General features: G+C 36.3%; 1 protein-coding gene across 4 annotated transcripts; it reads right to left on the bottom strand.

The window, feature by feature from the left end:
- Positions 1 to 897: 897 nt before the first annotated feature.
- Positions 898 to 23974, bottom strand: brd2a (bromodomain containing 2a). 4 transcript variants are annotated; one of them, XM_079381519.1, is made up of 12 exons: positions 23363 to 23974; positions 18825 to 19122; positions 8659 to 8796; positions 8346 to 8490; positions 6914 to 7113; positions 6300 to 6782; positions 6084 to 6212; positions 5288 to 5509; positions 4878 to 5140; positions 4458 to 4783; positions 2545 to 2673; positions 898 to 2452 (listed from the first exon to the last, which is right to left on the bottom strand). In XM_079381519.1, the coding sequence occupies exons 2-12, from the start codon at positions 19098 to 19100 to the stop codon at positions 2322 to 2324; spliced, it is 2442 nt and encodes an 813-aa protein (XP_079237645.1). In that variant the 5' UTR covers positions 19101 to 19122; positions 23363 to 23974; the 3' UTR covers positions 898 to 2321. The 4 variants fall into 4 exon arrangements, with proteins under 4 accessions (XP_079237645.1, XP_079237644.1, XP_079237643.1 ...); XM_079381518.1 differs by having other exon boundaries at positions 5276 to 5509; positions 23363 to 23962; XM_079381517.1 differs by lacking the exon at positions 23363 to 23974 and adding an exon at positions 21890 to 22321.
- Between the last annotated feature and the right edge of the window lie 385 nt (positions 23975 to 24359).

Raw genomic sequence — 24359 nt, 5'->3', positions numbered from 1 at the left:
TTAAGGAGCATTAAGAGTGAATTAACTAAATTACAGAATAATTATTAGCTCAGTTTGGCAGCCCAAGGAACTAGTCTGACCCAAATAACACAAACCCATTTATACAAACATTTATGTTACCCAAATATAACCGTACACTTATCTCAGCACAACACACCACTATGGGCTTCTGCTAAATGAGCAACTACCAGAGATGAATGGGAATGCTAACAGGCTTCATTTAAGAAACGACTACTGCCAGCTTCTGATGTATCTGACCATATTATCCTGATCTGTGCAATGCATTTTTACACGGTTTGAAGGTTCATTAAAAAAATAAAATAAAAAGTTCATGACCAAATTAAAAAATGTTTTTTTACAGATGTTTAATACTTTAATAAATTATAATGTATATCTTAATATATATCTACGTACACTCTCTTTAATATTATAAACAATAACAGAATAAAAATATGGTTTATATCTATCTCTTATAGCCATTTTTATTAGTTGTTTAATGTCTATATAGTTTTAGTAATTCCAAGCATTTAGTACGAGTTAAACTAAACGAAAATGAGAAATTTGGCAATTAGCTGAAATAAGTTTTTAATATATTTTGTTTCGAGTAGCAATTTTTATGGTTTTAACGAACTACACTGAAAAAACATATTCATTGAATTTACTTTTTAAAAATTATTTTAGCTACATTTATATAAACAAATTTAGTTGACAAACTTTTTTAAATGTAGCTAAATTAAATTGTTTGCAGCCACTTGCTTTAAAAATATTTAGTTTAATTTTTTTTTCAGTGTGTGATATGCCTAGATGCAATAAATATTCCACTGAAAATCATATAGAAATGTGCAAATGAAACAGCATGCGCCTTAAGTAACACACTGAGCCGCAAGTTTTTGTTTTAATCTCACCCTCTTTATTAACGTGCCATTTTTCAGATGAGAATAATGGTCGCATGAAGCATCTGTTGAGATGATGCTTACAGCTTGAGGTTTCATTTCGTTATGTTTTACTGTTGTCTTCTTAAAAAAACACAACGAGCTGTGGAAAAAACCAGCCACAATACTAAAGAGAAGAGCTGAAGACAGTAGTAAACAAAGAAAAAAAAATAATGCAGGAAACAGAAATCAGGTCATATTGACAGATGCAAGCTGCGAGGTCATGAAACTATTACATATGTACAAATTTTGGAAAAGAAAAAATACGAATCTCAAATTTCGTTTGAAGAATGAAACTGAAACTATATTTCCAAGCATTTCACTTCTGAATATGAGGGTCACTTTTAAAACCATAAATTGTGCATTAACTCTCTGGGCGAATAATAATAATAATAAAAACACTAAAACAAAAAAAACTCAAAAACCAAGATTTACAAACAGTATTCACATCAACACCTAATTAAGCAGCTGTGTACCTCTCATAGTGCATCTAAGACTCTGTTCTGCTCTAGAAATCATGACGAAACCACATGAACATAAAAATAATTTATGCATCCAAAAAAATAATAATAATGCTCATGTGGCCCAGCTGAATTCATAGAGCAAGATTCTGCATGTTTGTATATAAAACAATCTAGAGTTGAACCCATGTGATCATGGGAATAAAGCAGGCTGGATGGAGAGGTGATCAGATTCAAGTTTTAAGACGCCACTAAAGCAACAGGTCGCCCATCAGACAGAGACGGGTGACGTAACTCCCTGTTCTCTTAACCTCTGCATGTACAGATGCCATTTGAATAGGTGGAGCTTTGTTTTGTTTTTTTCATTCAAATGCACAACCAAGCACCAACTCATCATGTATGTGCAAAGTGTGTAAACAGAAAACCACGGGATTCAGTGGCACACATACACATCACACACTCGCTCATGCAAACAAAAGTGACAGCAGTTTCCACTCCAAGCCTTTTGTTTTCTTTAGGAGAAACTGAAAAAGGGTCAAACGAAAAGAGAGAGAAAGGGAGAGAAAAAAAAGCAACAAAATATTCACAAAAGAAAAAGTCAGATTTTTGTTTTCTTCCCTACCAGGGAATTGCTTAAAATTCTTCTTTATAAAAGAAAAATAGATATTTATATATCTTTGTACATGTATATACACAAAGTAAAGAAGGATGGACTAACAGAAAGGAGTCCCAAACTAGACGACGATGCCCTGGTCTGCTTTTCCGTCAGCTCCTTCTCCGTCCATCATTTCCCAGAATTCTTTTAGCCTGCTTTTATACATCTAAAGAGAAACACTGCCCTTCCCCATTAGTTACTGTTATTAAGAGCAGAAACTCTATTCTGGGATGGAGTGCATGTTTTATTTTATGTCCGTCTCTATCAGTCCGCTCAGTCTGAGTCTGATTCACTGGTGTCAGAGGAGGAGGAAGAGGAGGATGAGGAGGAGGAGTCTGAGCTGGAGCTGCTGGCGCTGAGACGAGACGCCACGGCATTAGGCTCCGCCGCGGTGGGCTTCTCCACTGAGACATGAACAGAGACGTGTTATTCAGTTTGTCTTGATTAACCTGATTCTGAATCAGCATTGATCATTTATAAACATCTCGGTCCCTACCTTTGGTTTTCTGTGGTTTCTTGGCAGAGTTGAGCTGGCCGCTGACGTCCTGCAGTCGTCTCTCCAGCTCTCTCTTCTTCTCCAGAGTCAGCTCCTCACGGGATTTACCTGCAGCGCCTTTGACTGCCACTGAAAACACAAGAAGCACATTCAGTCAAATTTACCACACAATGTCTTTACAACTTGATATAAGATACACATCGTGTCATAATCAGTCAAGAGTCTCTACCAAAGATGTAATAAATGTAAATGGATTAAGACAATAGAGAAATATCCCAAAAACCCTTCAAACTAACAGTTCATTACCCAGTGGATATTAGTGACCAACATTCATGTCATCAATTGTGCTCACTTGTGTGAAAAATGAAGTGACGTGAATTTTTGTTTGCAGTGAATCGGAGTAAAAGCTGTTGCAGTGTAGTATGATGCTTTACTTTGAATAAAAGCATCTGCTAAATGTTTTAATTTAATTACTTTTGCTACAGTTACATTATATAAAATGTAAACAAAAAAAATGGCTAATGCATACACTCATATCTAGAGAGCTGGGCAAATATAATATTTACACTACTGTTCAAAAGATTAGGATCAATAGAATAATATAAGATAATACTTTTAATCAACAAGCAGACATTAATTTGACCAAAAGTCACAGTAAAGACATTTATATTGCCTTTTTCTCTTTCAAATATTTTTATTTGAATATAATTTTTTTATAAATAAACTTGTTCATTGGAGAATGCTGAATTTCCAAAAAACCTTAAGCAGCAAAACAGCATTTTAGTTTAAGTTTTCAGCATTGATGATAATAAGAAAAAGTTTCTTGATCATCAAATCAGCATATTAGTATGATTTCTGAAGGATTGGAGCAATGATGCTGGAAATTCAGCTTTGCATCACAGCAATTAATTACATTTTTAAATATATTCGAATTGAGAAGAGTTATTTTAAACTGCAATAATATATCACAATATTGTTTTTACAGTATTTTTGATTAAATAAATGCAGCCTTGGTGAGCACGAGTTTCTTTCAATAACATTTCAAAAATCCTATCCACCCCAAACTTTTGAACAGTACTGTATTTCCTTTTTTCTTACTATATAACCCAATAATTACATGCTAAGAGCATGTAATTATTTAACCTTGCACCTATATTGATGCATGAGTCACTTAAGCAATGACTCCCTCTGACAAAGACATCAGCAGAGGAATGAAAGAACAGCATTGTGTTTGTTCACAGGAAGGGTAAAGGGCAGACTACAGTCTACCTGTAAAGTGTGCTGAATAACACCATGAAAGGTGGGGTGACTCAATGCATTGTGGGTTAGCGTCTAGTATCAGATTCCCATTAGCTACTCAAGAACAAACCTTCCTTTTCCAAGGAAATTCGTATCATTTTAAAGCAAATCAACTGCACATATATAAAAAGGATCTGAATTAGGGCTATTAAGCTATATATATATATGTATTTTTATTAATAACATAATGTGCCAATTAATAAATCTAATTAATCACATATCAATTTTAGCTTAGAAACCACCCCCCAAAAAATAAAATAGTCATTGTGTTAGATGAGAAAACCATTCAGAAGACATTACAAAACATACATTTAGAAAAAAATTCAAAATTGCATAAATGATAATAAAAGGATAATGTTTTAAAAAAGGAAAAGGATTTAACACAAAACAAAAACATGATACTCTCAAAATGAAACTCAAACCACTAGCAGGTCACAGCAAGTCAGTCGTTCAACGGATTCATTCAAACGTCTGATTAATTGAGAACATATTTGTAACATAACTAAATAGCTCCAAATTATAAATATAATTACATAATCAATGTAATTAATAATAATCCTAAATAATAAATAAATGAATAAATAAATCGACAACCCTAGTCTGAATGCTCTTACCAAAAGGTTTCCGTGGTTTCTTGCGTAAACACATCATGACGTAGCGCTCCAGCTCACGCAGCGTGGATGGCTTGAGCGTCTCAAAGTCGATCTCGATCTCCTCTGGGTTGGTGTCACGCAGCGAGGGCTCTCGTGATTGGATGATGTGAACGACGCGGCCCAGTTTCTCGCCCGGCAGCCTGTTGATGTCCAGACTGAGCTGCCGTTTCTCATCGTAGCTCATGGGGCTGGTCTCCTCTTCCTCCTCAGAGTCATAGTGAGGCGTAAGACCGCCTTGATTCATGTGGTGGGAGTTGAAGACGGAGGCTTGAGATTTCTTTGAGGATCTAAGGGAACAAAAGAAGACGAGTTCATGTTTTTGTTGACGTTCAGGTTCAAATGAGTTAACTACAGTGTGAATAGTCAGTATTTGAGACGTACTTGCTCTTGCTGCTCTTCTTATTGGAGTTCTTCTTGCCCTGAGTGGAGCTCGCTGATTTGCTGTTGCTCCTGCTCTTTGGTGTCTTAGAGAGTTTTGGCGTTTTCGGCGGCCGGACAAGTACCTCTTCCTCCATCACACTCCTGCCCCGCTTGTGTTTTTCCGGCTTCTTCTTTTTCTTCTTGTCTTTCTTTTCCTTCTTCTTCTTGGGTTTGATGATGGGTGTAGAGGACAGCGCGGCCAGCTGCTCGTGCACCGCCCTCAACTGCAGACAAGCGAGTGAGTGAGTGTCACTGCGTTTTTTTCTAAACCCACAGCAGCTCTCAGTAACTGTACAACAACTACGTCAAATCTGTCAGAGCCGGTTTAGCGGACTTTGCTGGAAAAGTTCAGTTGCTACCTGTGTACACACCTGTTCCTGAAGCTGGGCCAGGCGATGCGCTCTCTCCTCTTCACTGTCGGAGCTCGGGCTGCTCTCGTTCTCACTCTCGCTGCTCACATCGCTCTCCGACGATGAGGAGGAAGAGGAGGAGGAAGAGGAGGAGTGACCGCCCAGGCCGCCGCCCAGGGACGCAGGTGGGAGGGACTCCAGGGGCTCATCTGGCATCTTGGCGAAGCGGAACTCAAAGACATCCTGAAACAGAAAATACATTTTTAATATCCAGCTTTGGACATGCTTTTCAAGGGAAGTGGAAATAGGGCTGCAAGGTTAATCGTATATTACGATTGTGATCACGATTTCTGCATCTCTTGATTAATTAAGCACATTGGCCTGCTGGTTATTTATCCTGAAAATGTTTTTTCTTTAGACATTTGTTATCGTGCATTGATAACAAGCCTCCACAAACTTTAATGCTTGGGGTTTTTAGTCTTTTTTGTTATTGTAATAGAAAATTGCTACAACATAATTTGGAATTAATAGACAGGATAGATGCCATACTGATTTCTTTTGGCAAAAACAAGGTTGTTATAGATGGTGTACAGTCATTACAATAGCATGGACTGTAAGGTCCAAAATCACAAGTCACTTTCAAAACATTTTGTCACCTGAACAATCAGTATGTTGTTAAACAACATCATAATCCATTGAACACACCATACTTCTCTTTATTTGTGCTTATGTGAAATGGCAAAAATTATGAAAAGTAGAAAGAAACTTCTCATATGACTTGATAAATTTATTTTTATTAAAATGCAAGCATCTGTACCTGTAATTTTCTGGCCATGGCCACCACATCGTGATCTGGGGGATTGTACTTGTAACAGTTTGAGAACATTAGCCTGATGTCAGCAGCAAACTGCAATGCATCCCTGTATTCCCGATGATCCATTTTCCTCTGCAAGATAGAGAAAACCATCAGGTCTGATCATGCACATGGTTACATATTGTGCAACAAATCTATTTTAAGTCTCTTTATACGCACTTTAATTGTGCTTAGATCCATGGGATACTTGATAATATCATGATAGTCGTGCAGCCCCAGTGAGGAAGCGTCCACTGGCTTGTAGAAGGGCCAGGCGTAGGCCGCGTGCTTCTTCGACAGCAGCTCTTTGAGAATCGTGCTGCAGTACCGTAGCTGCTGGCTTAGCTTCCCGCGCCGCACCGGCTGATGTTGGTTCTGGGAGTCGGGCAAGTCTTTACGTGGTGGTTTGATGGGCCTGCCACTGCCACCTCGTCTTGCCGGTACTTTGTCTCCAACTAGGTTTCCAACCAGACCTCCACCAAGGCCCATGCCCATGCCGAGGCCAAGGGACAGGCTTTGTTTGGGGTCGGCACCTAAAGCGGAGAGGGTGAGTATAGAGTCACCTCCGCCCATGCCGAGACCCATCCCACCTACACCCAAAGCGAGCGGCATGCCTGTGGTGGTGGGGGTGGTCGTGTCTGCCTTGCGCTTGACACCTTTTTTCTATTAAACAAATTTAGAAAAATTAGCTAAATTGCATCAGCATGCAAACAAGTATTTGATAATTCAACTAGGTCATGCTGCATCTAAAGCTAAATGTGTATAAACATTTTTTTTGTTAGCAAAGAAGTTACCTTTGCAGTTGGTTGGGTAGGAAGCAGGCCCATCAATGCAGGGGTGCTGTGTGAAGTGGGAGCCAAAGTCTTGGTTATAAGCATCTGTGGTGGGGTGGAGAGGACCGAGTCTGGGGTGTCTGGAGTGGGAGGGGAGTAGGCCGACTGGGACACGGAAGATATAGCAGGGACCTGATGGGCTGTCGTGAATCCACCTGAGACTAAAACAAGAGACGGAAAAATAAAGAAATGCATGAGCGTGAAAGCACACAAACAGCCAAACATCAGCACCAGTAGAATTTTATGCAAAACATTTGTAATAAGTGAAAATGTAAAAAGAGCAATTAGTCGAAGGCAGACAAACACCAGCACCAATTAAATTTCAATGCAAATCAATTGTAATTACTCTTTTTTTTTTTTTTTTAATAATCAAACTATTTTAAATTATAAAAAAATATATATTTTTTTTACTTCTGTATATATTTGTATTTATTTTATATACTTAGGTTTTTTTTTTTATGTTAAACAGTTTCCAAGATCTACAAATGTATATTTTTTAATTTTCCAAATTTACAGACCAGGGAAGTCACAAAAATTAACAAATTCCAAAAAAGTCATGGACATTTATATAATTAAAATTACATTTGAATTAGTCATATGTTAACCATTTACATAATTATATTATAATTCATATAATTGTATAATTACATTATATTAATACCTATAATAATATAAACTAATACATATGGAATGTATTTTGAAAATTTGTTAATTTCTGTGACTTTTCCCGGTCTGGAAATTATTATTTTAATTATATATTTTTAGTCAAGATATATTTTTATTTATATATTTTATATATGTTAATATAGCCCAGAAATAACATATATAACTAAAATATGTGTATTACTATTATTTATATATGTTATCTCCGGGGGGCTGTTTCATAAAACAAGTTTACCAAATAAACCAGGTTTATTTCAGTTAGTCTGACTTATTCTGAACCAAATCAAGTGACAATAAGTCTTAACAATAAACATGGAACACACAACACTATCACACTTTTTATTTTACACACATACTTATTACATTTCAAATTTGGACCTAACATACCTGTACATATCGAATCGTCTATTTTGTATATTGTGTTTGTGCTATTTGGCACATTGTCCATTTTTGTATATTTGTACATTATTTTATTTTATTTTTTAAATCTGTGTCCTGTCGCTGTCATTCTGTTGCACTGTGGAGCTACTGTCACTAAAACAAATTCCTCGTATGTGCAAACATACCTGCCAATAAAGCTGATTCTGACGGAAATAAAACCTGGCTTATTTGGTAAACTTGTTTTATGAAACAGTCCCCAGGTACCTATCAAAACCATAACCACGGAAATCCTGTCAACTGCTCTCTTCATCAGTTTATTCAGGTTCATTGTTTTCCCCCCCATTCTTACATAATTTGTGTCCTTTTTTAGGTTTGCCCTGTTTGCCCCTAGGGACAGGTGCAAGAATCTCTTCCTCCTCTTGGGGCATCTGTGCAACCTTCTGCAGGAAAGCCTTCTCCAGAGACTGAGCCATCAGGACGATGTCATCTGTTGGCTGTAATAAACAGATGAGTTTGAGATCACATGGCAGTCTCTAGACGATACCACTGATGCTGGGCGGAAGACCTTAGCAACTTGATGGTGTACAACAAAATAAATCCAAGCTCTGAAAAGGTCAGAGCTTACAGAACTTTTTTACCTAGACATAAACGAACTGACTGACCTTGTTGTAGATGTAGCAGTTGGTAAACATGGTGTTGAAATCCTGCAAGCACTCGCTGCCACTGCGGTAATAATTGTTTTCCAGTCTTCTCTTGATAGTCCCCATATCCATGGGCTGTTTAATGATTTTGTAATAATCCTGCATGAGACAATACAAGAATACAAGTCATTAATATAGCTGCGAGCAGCGATGACGGGCCCAAGCCGTCAGCATACGCCACCCCGGTGGCATCGATAAAACGGTGCCCAGCGAGCACAAGCATCACAGTAACCCTCTGGCAGTTTGGTTTTAAGGGATACGGCAATTAAAGGGTTAATCCAAACCATCAACTCTGTGAAACACACACACACACAGAACATATAAAACTTTAAATTCTGTGAAAATTTATTTTTCATTGGTAGTTGATGTTAGTTAATGCATTTACTAATGCTAACAAATGAGAAATTATTATAGTTACCAAAGCTTTTAATGATTTATAAGCATTTTTTAATGATTTATTTTTCCATTAACTAACATGAATAATTTTTTCTAACACAAATTAATAAAGTAAAAAATATATTGTTAATATTTAATGTTATTTGTGAATTAACCAATGTTAAAAAACAACATTATTTAACTGTTGTTAATTTACATCATTAATAAATATATACCATTTAATGTTGATCAAAATCAATTCCAAAATGTGTTAATATATTATTAAATTTTAAAGTTTTATCTTTTGAACATGACTATTTTTCTAATATAAAAAATATTTTGTTCATTGTTAGTTCGTTGTAAGTTCATACTATCAATGAAGAATTAACATACTGTAAAATATATATTTCATTGTTAGTTCATGTTAATTAATGCATTCCCTACTGTTAACAAATGAGACTTAATTATAAAGTGTTATCAAAACCTTTAATGCTTTATAAGCATTTTTTAAGGATTTTATTGAGATGTTTAAACAGACCCTCTCTCTCTCTCCCTCTCTCTCTCCCCCTCCACACTCACTGAACTCACACAGTCAGTCACCCACCCAGTCACCTACCGCAAACATTAGAAGCACAGAGACAGGAGAACTCTGATAGTTTTTAAATTTTCTCCTCCGCATAGTGTATTGTAAATTCATGAAATTAATCACATATCCTCAGACTGTATTGTTCTGTGTATGTAATTTTTTATGAAGTGTTTGGAAGCTGCTCTTAAAAGAAAAAAAGAAAAGAAAAGTTTTCTCTTTTTTTCTGTAACTTTAATAAATTGCCATTAAATCATCGTTCAAGATATCCTAAATCCGTCCGCAATTTAGCATCTTCAGTATTTTGGCATCATAAGAAAAAATGTTTGGTGTGATTTACGTGTTTCTGTTTGGAGGAGTATGAATTTGTTTACAGCCTGTTTAAAAACAAAACCCACATTAAAATAAGTATAGCCGACTTCCTGTTGGTCGTAGCTAATGACTGTAAATTAGAAAGTTGTCCGGATTAATAAGAACAATTTATGTACCGAGTTTGGTGTCTGTAGCTATCATTATATATATATAAACATTAATAATTATATACCATTTAATGTTGATCAATATTAATTCCAAAATGTGTTAATATATTATTACATTTTAAAGTTTATCTTTTGAACATGACTATTTTTCTAACATTAAAAAGATTAATAAATGCTTTAAAAAAATTGTTCTTTGTTAGTTCATACTATCATGGAAGAATTAACATGCTGTAAAAATATATTTTTCATTGTTAGTTCACGTTAATTAATGCATTTCCTAATGTTAAGAATTGAGACCTTATTTAATGATTTATAAGCATTTTTTAAAGATTTTAAAAAACAGACCCTCTCTCTCTTTCTCTCTCTCACCCAGCTCCTCAATCCACACAGTCACTCACACAGTCACTCACACCCCACCCCCACCCCTCACTCAGCTGCAGGCTGACAGGGAGCTCTCACTCAGCAGTCTAAGAGCTCTCTGATAGTTTTTAAATTTTCTCCTAAGCATAGTGTATTGTAAATTCATGAAATTAATCACATATCCTCAGACTGTATTGTTCTGTGTATGTAATTTTTTATGAAGTGTTTGGAAGCTGCTCTTAAAAGATAAAAAAAAAAAAAAATTATCTTTTTTACTGTAACTTTAATAAATTGCCATTAAATCCTCGTTCAAGATATCCTAAATCCGTCCGCAATTTAGCATCTTCAGTATTTTGGCATCATGATAAAAAATGTTTGGTGTGATTTCCGTGTTTCTGCTTGGAGGAGTATTAATTTGTTTACAGCCCGTTTTTAAAAAAAACCCACATTAAAATAAATATAGCCGACTTCCTGTTGGTCGTAGCTAATGACTGTAAATTAGAAAGTTGTCCGGATTAATTAGAACAATTTATGTACCGAGTTTGGTGTCTGTAGCTAAAACTAACCCCCTCATTTTTGACAAAAGGTGGCGCTATAGAGTGTCTCTTCCACGCCCGTTTATGAGCTTTTTCCAGTGTCTAACTATCATTAATACTGATATGTGTGTTGAGTTTCATGACATTCTAAACATGTTATCTGCCTCAAAATCACCAGAAACGAATTTTCAACTTTGACACGTTGCCATGGCAACATAATTTTAGATATCAATATTCCCTTCACAGTTTTACATCGGCCGTGTTTTGACATTATTCTGGTGAAGTTTGAAGCAAATCGAGGTAAAAGAAGATGCTGAATTCAAAGCATTTTGAAAACGACACACTTCCTGCAGCCAGTTGGTGGCGCTATAACTTTCAGTCATAATAGTCACATCTATCCGATCGGCATCATACAACGAACAAATCACTGAAGTTTGATCTACATCATACAATGTATGTGGACGTTATTAGGCATTTCCTGGGTCTCATTTTTCGCCATAACTTCATCGCCTCGCCACGGGCAAACCGTTCGACATATCAAAAATATCTTCGCAATTTAGCGTCCCCAATGTCTTGAGATCATGTTCACCTAGTTTGGTGGCAATCGTATGGAAATCCTCAGAGGAGTATATCAAATTCCAGAGCATGCGCTTTTTAAACAGCCCTGAATAGCCGACTTCCTGTTGGGCGGAGCCTAAGACATGCAGCGTGAAAGTTGTTCAGCTCAATGAGTTCTATATGTGTACCGAGTTTCATATGAATACGTGCAAGTATGTGTGAGCTATACATCAAGTTTTCTGACAATTTTCCAGGGGGCGCCGTAGAGCCCCTGTGCCACGCCCGGGTCCCAGCCTCAGCGGCGTCCTAATGGCCGCAGGTTCCAATGTGCGTGCCAATTTTCGAGAGTTTTCGGGCACGTTAAGGCCCCCAAAAGTGCCCGGATGATTGAAAAAAAAAAAAAAATAAAAAAAAATAAATAAATAAAATATAGCTGCAAGCAGCGATGACGGGCCCAAGCCGTCAGCATACGCCACCCCGGTGGCATCGATAAAACGGTGCCCAGCGAGCACACACAATACAGTAACCCTCTGGCAGTTTGGTTTTAAGGGATACGGCAATTAAAGAGTTAATCCAAACCATCAACTCTGTGAAACACACACACACACAGAACAACATATAAAACTTTAAATTCTGTGAAAATATATTTTTCATTGGTAGTTCATGTTAGTTAATGCATTTACTAATGCTAACAAATGAGAAATTATTATAGTTACCAAAAGGTTTTAATGATTTATAAGAATTTTTTAATGATTTATTTTTCCATTAACTAACATGAATAATTTTTTCTAACACAAATGAATAAAGTAAAAAATATATTGTTAATATTTAATGTTATTTGTGAATTAACCAATGTTAAAAAACATTATTTAACTGTTGTTAGTTAACATCATTAATAAATATATACCATTTAATGTTGATCAAAATCAATTCCAAAATGTGTTAATATATTTTTAAATTTTAAAGTTTTATTTTTTGAACATGACTATTTTTCTAATATTAAAAATATTTTGTTCATTGCTAGTTCATTGTAAGTTCATACTATCAATGAAGAATTAACATGCTGTAAAAAATATATTTTTCATTGTTAGTTCACGTTAATTAATGCATTTCCTAATGTTAAGAAATGAGACCTTATGATAAAGTGTTATCAAAATCTTTAATGATTTATAAGCATTTTTTTAAGATTTTAAAAAACAGACCCTCTCTCTCTCTTTCTCTCTCTCACCCAGCTCCTCAATCCACACAGTCACTCACACAGTCACTCACAGCCCACCCCACCCCACCCCTCACTCAGATGCAGTGACAGGAGCTCTCACTCAGATGCATTGAAACAGCTCTCTGATAGTTTTTAAATTTTCTCCTCTGCATAGTGTATTGCAAATTCATGAAATTAATCACATATCCTCAGACTGTATTGTTCTGTGTATGTAATTTTTTATGAAGTGGTTGGAAGCTGTTCTTAAAAGATAAAAAAAAAAAAAAAAAGTTTTCTCTTTTTTACTGTAACTTTAATAAATTGCCATTAAATCATCGTTCAAGATATCCTAAATCCGTCCGCAATTTAGCATCTTCAGTATTTTGGCATCATGAGAAAAAATGTTTGGTGTGATTTCCGTGTTTTTGCTTTGAGGAGTATGAATTTGTTTACAGCCCTTTAAAAAAAAAAAAAAAAAAAAACATTAAAAAAAAAATAGCCGATTTCCTGTTGGTCGTAGCTAATGACTGTAAATTAGAAAGTTGTCCGGCTTAATATGAACAATTTATGTACCGAGTTTGGTGTCTGTAGCTATCATTATATATATAATCATTAATAATTATATACCATTTAATGTTGATCAATATTAATCCAAAATGTGTTAATATATTATTAAATTTTAAAGTTTATCTTTTGAACATGATTATTTTTCTAACATTAAAAAGATTAATAAATGCTTTTAAAAAAATTGTTCTTTGTTAGTTCATACTATCATGGAAGAATTAACATGCTGTAAAAATATATTTTTCATTGTTAGTTCACGTTAATTAATGCATTTCCTAATGTTAAGAATTGAGACCTTATTATAAAGTGTTATCAAAATCTTTAATGATTTATAAGCATTTTTTAAAGATTTAAAAAAACAGACCCTCTCTCTCTCTCTTTCTCTCTCTCACCCACTGGCTCAATCCACACAGTCACTCACACAGTCACTCACAGCCCACCCCACCCCCACCCCTCACTCAGATGCAGTGACAGGAGCTCTCACTCAGAAGCAGTATATCAACTCTCTGATAGTTTTTTAATTTTCTCCTCTGCATAGTGTATTGTAAATTCATGAAATTAATCACATATCCTCACACTGTATTGTTCTGTGTATGTAATTTTTTATGAAGTGTTTGGAAGCTGCTCTTAAAAGATAAAAAAAAAAAAAATCTATTTTTTACTGTAACTTTAATAAATTGCCATTAAATCATCGTTCAAGATATCCTAAATCCGTCCGCAATTTAGCATCTTCAGTATTTTGGCATCATGATAAAAAATGTTTGGTGTGATTTCCGTGTTTCTGCTTGGAGGAGTATTAATTTGTTTACAGCCCGTTTTTTTAAAAAACCCACATTAAAATAAATATAGCCGACTTCCTGTTGGTCGTAGCTAATGACTGTAAATTAGAAAGTTGTCCGGATTAATAAGAACAATTTATGTACCGAGTTTGGTGTCTGTAGCTAAAACTAACCCCCCCATTTTTGACAAAAGGTGGCGCTATAGAGTGCCTCTTCCACGCCCGTTTATGAGCTTTTTCCAGTGTCTAACTATCATTAATACTGATATGTGTGTTGAGTTTCATGACATTCTAAACATGTTATCTGCCTCAAAATCACCAGAAACGAATTTTCAACTTTGACACGTTGCCATGGTAACATAATTTTAGATATCAATATTCCTTTCACAGTTTTACATCGGCCGTGTTTTGACATTTATTCTGGTGAAGTTTGAAGCAAATCGAGTAAAAATAAGATGCTGAATTCAAAGCATTTTGAAAACGACACACTTCCTGCAGCCAGTTGGTGGCGCTATAACTTTCAGTCATAATAGTCACATCTATCCGATCGGCATCATACAACGAACAAATCACTGAAGTTTGATCTACATCATACAATGTATGTGGACGTTATTAGGCATTTCCTGGGTCTCATTTTTCGCCATAACTTCATCGCCTCGCCACGGGCAAACCGTTCGACATATCAAAAATATCTTCGCAATTTAGCGTCCCCAATGTCTTGAGATCATGTTCACCTAGTTTGGTGGCAATCGTATGGAAATCCTCAGAGGAGTATATCAAATTCCAGAGCATGCGCTTTTTAAACAGCCCTGAATAGCCGACTTCCTGTTGGGCGGAGCCTAAAACATGCAGCGTGAAAGTTGTTCAGCTCAATGAGTTCTATATGTGTACCAAGTTTCATATGAATACGTGCAAGTATGTGTGAGCTATACATCAAGCTTTCTGACAATTTTGCAGGGGGCGCCGTAGAGCCCCTGTGCCACGCCCGGGTCCCAGCCTCAGCGGCGTCCTAATGGCCGCAGGTTCCAACGTGCGTGCCAATTTTCAAGAGTTTTCGGGCACGTTAAGGCCCCCAAAAGTACCCGGATAGTCGAAATAAAAAATAATAAAAAAAAAAAAAAAATAAAAAAAAAAAATAAATATAGCTGCGTGCAGCGATGACGGGCCCAAGCCGTCAGCATACGCCACCCCGGTAGCATCGATAAAACTGTGCCCAGCGAGCACAAGCATCACAGTAACCCTCTGGCAGTTTGGTTCTAAGGGATACGGCAATTAAAGGGTTAATCCAAACCATCAACTCTGTGAAACACACACACACAGAACAACATATAAAACTTTCAATTCTGTGAAAATATATTTTTCATTGGTAGTTGATGTTAGTTAATGCATTTACTAATGCTAACAAATGAGAAATTATTATAGTTACCAAAGGTTTTAATGATTCAAAAGCATTTTTTAATGATTTATTTTCCATTAACTACCATGAATAATTTTTACTAACACAAATGAATAAAGTAAAAAATATATTGTTAATATTTCATGTTATTTGTGAATTAACCAATGTTAAAGACCTATATTATTTAACTGTTGTTAGTTAACATCATTAATAATTATATACCATTTAATGTTGATCAATATTAATTCCAAAATGTGTTAATATATTATTAAAATTTAAAGTTTTATCTTTTGAACATGACTATTTTTCTAACATTAAAAATATTTTGTTCATTGTTAGTTCATTGTAAGCTCATACTATCAATGAAGAATTAACATGCTGTAAAAAATATTAATGCATTCCCTACTGTTAACAAATGAGACTTCATTATAAAGTGTTATCAAAACCTTTAATGCTTTATAAGCATTTTTTAAGGATTTTATTGAGAAGTTTAAACAGACCCTCTCTCTCCTTCTCTCTCTCACCCACTGGCTCAATCCACACTGAACTCACACAGTCACTCACACCCCACCCCACCCCCACCCCTCACTCAGAAGCAGTGGCAGGAGCTCTCACTCAGAAGCATTGTAACAACTCTCTGATAGTTTTTCAATTTTCTCCTCCGCATAGTGTATTGTAAATTCATGAATTAATCACATATCCTCAGACTGTCTTGTTCTGTGTATGTAATTTTTTATGAAGTGTTTGGAAGCTGCTCTTAAAAGATAAAAAAAAAAAAAAAAAGTGTTCTTTTTTACTGTAACTTTAATAAATTGCCATTAAATCACCGTTCAAGATATCCTAAATCGGTCCGCAATGTAGCATCTTCAGTATCTTGGAATCATGTGAAAAAATGTTTGGTGTGAATTTTTGGTTTCTGTTTGGAGGAGTATGAATTTGTTTACAGCCCGTTTAAAAAAAAAAAACACATAAAAAAAAAATAGCCGATTTCCTGTTGGTCGTAGCTAATGACTGTAAATTAGAAAGTTGTCCGGATTAATAAGAACAATTTATGTACCGAGTTTGGTGTCTGTAGCTATCATTATATATATATAATCATATACCATTTAATGTTGATGAATATTAATTCCAAAATGTGTTTATATATTATTACATTTTAAAGTTAATCTTTTGAACATGATTATTTTTCTAACATTAAAAAGATTAATAAATGCTTTAAAAAAAAAGTTCTTTGTTAGTTCATACTATCCTGGAAGAATTAACATGCTGTAAAAATATATTTTTCATTGTTAGTTCACGTTAATTAATGCATTTCCTAATGTTAAGAATTGAGACCTTATTATAAAGTGTTATCAAAATCTTTAATGATTTATAAGCATTTTTTAAAGATTTTAAAAAAACAGAACCTCTCTCTCTCTCTCTCTCTCTCACCCACTGGCTCAATCCACACAGTCACTCACAGTCACTCACTCACACCCCACCCCACCCCCACCCCTCACTCAGATGCAGGCTGGCAGGGATCTCTCACTCAGAAGCATTATATCAACTCTCTGATAGTTTTTAAATTTTCTCCTAAGCATAGTGTATTGCAAATTCATGAAATTAATCACATATCCTCAGACTGTATTGTTCTGTGTATGTAATTTTTTATGAAGTGTTTGGAAGCTGCTCTTAAAAGATAAAAAAAAATAAAAATTATCTTTTTTACTGTAACTTTAATAAATTGCCATTAAATCATCGTTCAAGATATCCTAAATCCGTCCGCAATTTAGCATCGTCAGTATTTTGGCATCATGATAAAAAATGTTTCGTGTGATTTCCGTGTTTCTGCTTGAAGGAGTATTAATTTGTTTACAGCCCGTTTTTTTTAAAAACCCACATTAAAATAAATATAGCCGACTTCCTGTTGGTCGTAGCTAATGACTGTAAATTAGAAAGTTGTCCGGATTAATAAGAACAATTTATGTACCGAGTTTGGTGTCTGTAGCTAAAACTAACCCCCCCATTTTTGACAAAAGGTGGCGCTATAGAGTGCCTCTTCCACGCCCGTTTATGAGCTTTTTCCAGTGTCTAACTATCATTAATACTCATATGTGTGTTGAGTTTCATGACATTCTAAACATGTTATCTGCCTCAAAATCACCAGAAACGAATTTTCAACTTTGACACGTTGCCATGGTAACATAATTTTAGATATCAATATTCCTTTCACAGTTTTACATCGGCCGTGTTTTGACATTATTCTGCTGAAGTTTGAAGCAAATCGAGTAAAAATAAGATGCTGAATTCAAAGCATTTTAAAAACGACACACTTCCTGCAGCCAGTTGGTGGCGCTATAACTTTCAGTCATAATAGTCACATCTATCCGATCGGCATCATACAACGAACAAATCACTGAAGCTTGATCTACATCATACAATGTATGTGGACGTTATTAGGCATTTCCTGGGTCTCATTTTTCGCCATAACTTCATCGCCTCGCCACGGGCAAACCGTTCGACATATCAAAAATATCTTCGCAATTTAGCGTCCCCAATGTCTTGAGATCATGTTCACCGAGTTTGGTGGCAATCGTATGGAAATCCTCAGAGGAGTATATCAAATTCCAGAGCATGCGCTTTTTAAACAGCCCTGAATAACCGACTTCCTGTTGGGCGGAGCCTATGACATGAAGCGCGAAAGTTGTTCAGCTTAATGAGTTCTATATGTGTACCAAGTTTCATATGAATACGTGCAAGTATGTGTGAGCTATACATCAAGCTTTCTGACAATTTTGCAGGGGGCGCCGTAGAGCCCCTGTGCCACGCCCGGGTCCCAGCCTCAGCGGCGTCCTAATGGCCGCAGGTTCCAACGTGCGTGCCAATTTTCAAGAGTTTTCGGGCACGTTAAGGCCCCCAAAAGTACCCGGATAGTCGAAATAAAAAATAATAAAAAAAAAAAAAAAAAAAAAAAAAAAAATAATAATCCTTAGGGGAACAATAGGGCCCTGCGCCTTACTGGCTTGGGCCCTAATAATCCTTAGGGGAACAATAGGGCCCTGCGCCTTACTGGCTTGGGCCCTAATAATAATAATCCTTAGGGGAACAATAGGGCCCTGCGCCTTACTGGCTTGGGCCCTAATAAATAAATAATAATCCTTAGAAGAACAATAGGGCCCTGCGCCTTACTGGCTTGGGCCCTAATTAAATCAGAAAAACACACGCTTGAGTTTACACCCATTACTTGTAGTATAACATGCCATCTTGTTTAATATTTAAACATCCACCAAACAGTCCACTCTGGAACAAGATCAAACTTACAGGCAGGTTGAGCTTGGTAGTATCCACCGGCTCATGGAAAGGCCAGGCGAAGTGATGCCTCCACAGCGTCTTCTGCAAAGCCCTCTGGAGGAACTGCAGTTGGTTGGTCATGCGGCCCTGGCGAATGGGGTCCCGCACAGTGGGTTGAGGGGGTCCAGATTGAGGAACCTGTGGCAGAGCAGGTCCCTCAAACCCTTCGAACAGCAGCGACGGCTTGCGGATGCGCTTGCCGGGAGTGGAGATGGTGTGCTCCATCATCATGGTGACCCCCTGCATGCCGTCGCCCCCGCCCAGAGAGCTGTGGAAAACAGCAAGATGAGGGTGAGATCATACAAATAAACAAATAGCCAAACTATAAATAGAAACAGAACAATGAACAACTTTGTGACTAAATGAGATGAGACATGCATTAAATATGAAAAGTCAACATAATCACAGTAGACTCGTCATGACTCAAACTCTAATTTGCTTATGTGAACCAAGCATGAAGACACACTGCCTCTTCAGCAGTTTATCTGTCCTGGCATGGGTGTGTTATTCTAGAACACATTCCAAACCCACACACCTGTCCTGCTTGGAACCGGGGGCGGGCCCTTAAACAGACCTAATAACCCAGATCAGGTCATGTTTGTGTTTATCTGAGGAATTAGCCAATGAGAATACTTAAGTTTAGTTTTATTTCAGGTTTGACAAGACAGGATATTGCAGCACAAAACCCTGAAATGTTTCAAAACAGACATACTCCAAGGCAATCATTTACCAAGTATAAAGTGAGTACAAATAGTTCATATACGATCAGAATAATATATATATATATATAAATAAATAACACTGATACACAGAAAAGGCATCCTAATCAAGCACCTGTAAGTTTATCTATATAACATGCAGGCCTCAAAATAAATATTTTGAATTACGAATCAATTACTCCTGTCCTTTGGAACAATTTAACTAATTATTCACCATGTTTTATTATTAAATGGTTAGTAAATACATAGCATTATTTCCCTCATAGATCCCTTCGCAAAAAAATGTAATAAAAAATGGAGCATTACTCCCGTTTTACTTCACTAAAGTATTCTCTCATTTAAATTGATTTTATGTACCTCAAGATATGAATTCTTCATTGCAAAAATAGTTTAGAACTTTATACAACCAGCATTAACAAAAAAATTAATTCTGAACTCATTTATAGGAATGTAGGACATTTAAAAATGCTTGTGTTAAATTGCACTACCCTTGGTAACCTTAGGTTTCAAATACACGTTTTATATTCTTATAGTATGTAGAACCTAATTTCCTCACTAAGACTTACCTTCTGAAGCCTAATTGTTTAACACTTTAAAGGGAACAAGTCGGTAGCATCCAATTTATTACATGTGCATCCTCTTGGGATTCATTCTCAGTGTATACTGAGCACAGATAGCTCAATGATGCAACATTTGTAAATTCACTGCAGCAGTTACTTGATTTTATTAAAACTACAAACACAAAACACTTGAGGTGGGTGTTCACTCTTTCTGCAGAAATGTTGCTCTCATGCCTTCCAGCCAGTTTCTGTAAGCGAAGGTTTGCATACCTGCCCCAGTAACGAACTGAAAAATAGGCCTAAATGCAGACAAGCTGCTTCTAACGTACAGAAGTAAACTTTGTAAATCTAAAACATCAAGACACATTTGTAAGCTTAAAATCTTCAGTCAACTTGATAAAGCATATTAAGCAAATTTTCTAAACAGAGTTGAATGTTTAATTTAAACAGTGCTAAATTATCCAAAAAATAAAAAAATCACAAAGTGTTCACATTTAAAACTTTTATTTTCAGTCAAGTAAAATGTGGGTATACAAACAATGTTTGAAAATTAAAAAAAAAAAATTATATAATGATAATTATTCTGTCCCATCTAGTGCATGCTGGTTGGGAGGGGGCAGAGGGCAGGCTTCGTGCGGCTCCTTTAACTACTCGCGTTGCTAAGCAAACAAAAGCGAAACAACCCCACAAATCATTCAGTGTTGTGCCATTAGATTTCACAAATCAATGAAGCCGTGGTGTGATCAAAGAGGCTGGAGCAGAGGCCTCCACGCCTGTAAAATGTTGACAAAAGTCCACGTGGTGTGAGCCGGAAGTGCAACATAAGAGTTTCAGAATGACTAAAACGTTTGAAACTAAAACTGGTCAACATACTATCCACAAAGCATGTAAATAAAAAATAAATAAAAAAAATCTCATAAGCAAAAATAACACCAGATGCTGAGATATTTACTAGTTTTTGTATCCATGGCACCGCCTTATGACCTAAATCTATACATACCGCTGAAATATAAATAAATCGCATTTAAACACCATATCGATCTAATGTTTTCTCCATAACGCAACACAGTATTATAATCTAACTTTACCGATCAAATTCACAACAATATGATCACTGTAACACACTCGCGGAAGAACTGATCGATACATAATATAATGCATCCATATAATAATATAAACATCTTTTTAGACTTTCTAAACCACCAAAAACAAAATTTTGCAACAAATTTATAAAAATGAGTCGGCAACCACTACGACGAATAAAAACACAGAATACTAACACATATTAGATGCTAGTCGCTGTTAGCATTAGCCAATCATGCTAATGTCCCGTTCGCACCCCAGCACTGAATGCATAACGACCCACAACCAGTTACACAACTACGAGTCTCAGATAAGAAAAATAGGTTAGTATTACTCAAACTTCACAGTCTGAACACGGACAGAATATCTGTAAAAAACTACCTGCCCGTTTCATGGAGCGAAAGCGCGCCTGCGCACTAAACACGGGCAGTTGCTCGTTAAAAACACTTTAAAACTTGAAACTAGTCACGCAATGACTTCGTAAAAAATAGCGTCTCCTACATCACCGCCATTAGACAGCGAAAGTCAACGCAGTCTTAATACTCCAGATGTTATCGCGACAGTTCGCAAGTGATTAAAATAAAATAATTTCGAAAGATGCCGAATTATGACAATATTCCAACAACATTTTCGTTCACAGAACAAGTGCAATGCCATTTACTCCAACCGGTACCTGTCAAAGGGCGGGCTAATGGCCGTCTCCATCGGGATGGATCCGGATTCTGTTTATAAACCGGTTTCGTTCTCGGATCCGAGTTCACGGCCTTGTTTTCCTGACTTCCTCTATCCTCCAGCTCAGAGCTACAATGAAATGGCGACGTTAAGGCTCCGCCCGACTTTTTATAAACCCATCGACGGCTCCATTGGCTGATGTAACTGCACACGTACACGCCTACGCGAATTCTATAGGCCACTCTAGCTGTCAATCAAATAGGCCACGCCCGCGCATCCCCCGGAGCACAATTTGTGGCTTTAAAGCAGATTATTACACAAAAAAACTTGCCTAAGCATTGCCACTGATGTAGATATAAGACTAAAATTCAGAAACATATTTTCGAGAATAATTTAAAACAATCAAAGACGCGGTAAAAACACTGCGTTTCTCAAGAGTTTTGAGTTACGTCAACAGTCTTCGCTGATTGGCTGCCCAGAACTAAGGCGCGAGCACCGAGAGCAGGTTGGAAACACCCCATTGGCTCAAACGATTAGTCACGCGCTACACAGACGCCTCGCTTTACAGCCTGCTCCTCATCGACTGCCTGGAAAACACCAAAAAACACTGCAATAAAAGCTCCAACATCTAAAGCAACCTCATGATGTTGCTAAATTCCCGAAAGTAAAACAAAAACCGCAAACCCGTGGCCAAAAAGAGCCAAAACCAATGTTATGTCTAATTAAAAACTCATCTTTTTAACCCAGTGTAAAAAACACGTATCAAACGAGTATTAAAACAAGTAAACAAAGGCGATGGCCTTCTCTGTTGATGAATCATGGCCTACAGGACTGTCCTCCATTACATGACGCAGCAACTTCAGATCTTCAGTCGACGGCACGCAGCTGTTAAAACACGATTACAATGGCAAACATATGTATAAAACTCACTTAAATTAGTCGGAAAATACGTAAATAATCGAATTGCATTAGAAGTTTACATGAAATCAAAGAAAAAAAGACTACTGCGTTTAGACCAGCATCAAGCTCTTAACTACAAAACACAAAATACCTTTAATTCCCACGAATTTCTCTGTTTATTATAATAAAAGGCGTTTATTAACAAATATCGTCGAACTTTCTACATGAGCCTTTTTACTTTTTTAAGAGGACACCTGAAATGCACTAATTAAAATATTTCCTTTCCATTAACGAATATTAACCGCCTGAAAGTATTTTAAGCTGAAACGACGAACTATATTGTAAACAGATTTTTAAGTTAAAGTCGTTTTAAGAGTTAAATATACTACAGTCGCCCATCCCCCAATGCCAAGGTTATAGATCTGAAACAATGTCATCGATTATGGGAAACTAAATACTACACTAAACCAGACGAATTGTTTGTTTCTCAATTATTTAAACCAAAACGTCTAATTTAAATTATTAACAATGTTTTACAACTGAATTTTGTTTTCTAAAATCTCTTAACATATACCTCTATCCAGATTAAGTGAATTGAAAATTAAAAGCAAAATATGTCGAATTCCTCATTGTTGGAGAAATCCTGATTTTCTTCTGGTCTTCAGCCACGTTTCTTCAAACATGTCCGACTTCTTCTTCCTCCTCCATCATCGGACCGAAGTGGGGGCAGGGAGAGTCACGTGACCACCCACACAACCACTCGCGAGGCTCATCCTGGATTTAAGCAGGAATTCCCCGAAACACGTCTTCTTTTTGAGACACACTGCATTTGAGAGCATTCCCTAGCTATTAAAGACTCGATCTTTAAAAATCCATAAACTGTAAACTTGTAATTAGTCAGCAGCGTTGATAAATCCCGAACAAAGAAGACATGGCTGTCGGTGCCGCGCCCTGATTGGATAAAGCCGGTCACGTGTCTCGCAAACCATCGCAAAAATTAAACCTGATTATTTTTGCACCGAGATTATCTTCTTGGATACTGCAATCCGATTCCACACGATTCCTTTCCAAATGCTCTGAATATTGGGATTCAGTTTAGTAAAACGCGTGGCAAAGAGTTTATTAGGAGCACGAGAAATCCATGTAATCAATAGCTTTCATCTCACTTGAATGTAATCCTTTCTGCGCATGCGCAGTTTCATTCGACTCCCTTCCCCCCAGAAACCTCACTGCTGCTGGTTTGAGCTCAGCTGGGAAATAAGAAACTTGTTCTGTGATTATTTATTTCGACCGACTGATTACGAAATATAGCTACTTTGAAATTGGAAATACGTTTCAGTATTAAGTAAGGAAAATAAGGACTTACAGTAAGCAAAGAGAACATCACATTTTTTTTTTATTTTTTTTTTACGTGCAGGAAATATTTTCGGAAAGAAAATTATCCTTTTTTCCCCTTTTTTACTATATATATATATATATATGTCATATATATATTGAAAATAAAAATAAAATAAAATATTTTTTATTAAAAAAATGTGTATATGTTCATATATACATATACACATATATAT

The sequence above is a fragment of the Barbus barbus genome (assembly GCF_936440315.1).
Source record: "Barbus barbus genome assembly, chromosome: 27".
Lineage (NCBI taxonomy): Eukaryota > Metazoa > Chordata > Actinopteri > Cypriniformes > Cyprinidae > Barbus > Barbus barbus.
The sequence above is the reverse complement of the archived record's forward strand: the minus strand, read 5'-3'. Positions and strand labels throughout refer to the sequence as shown.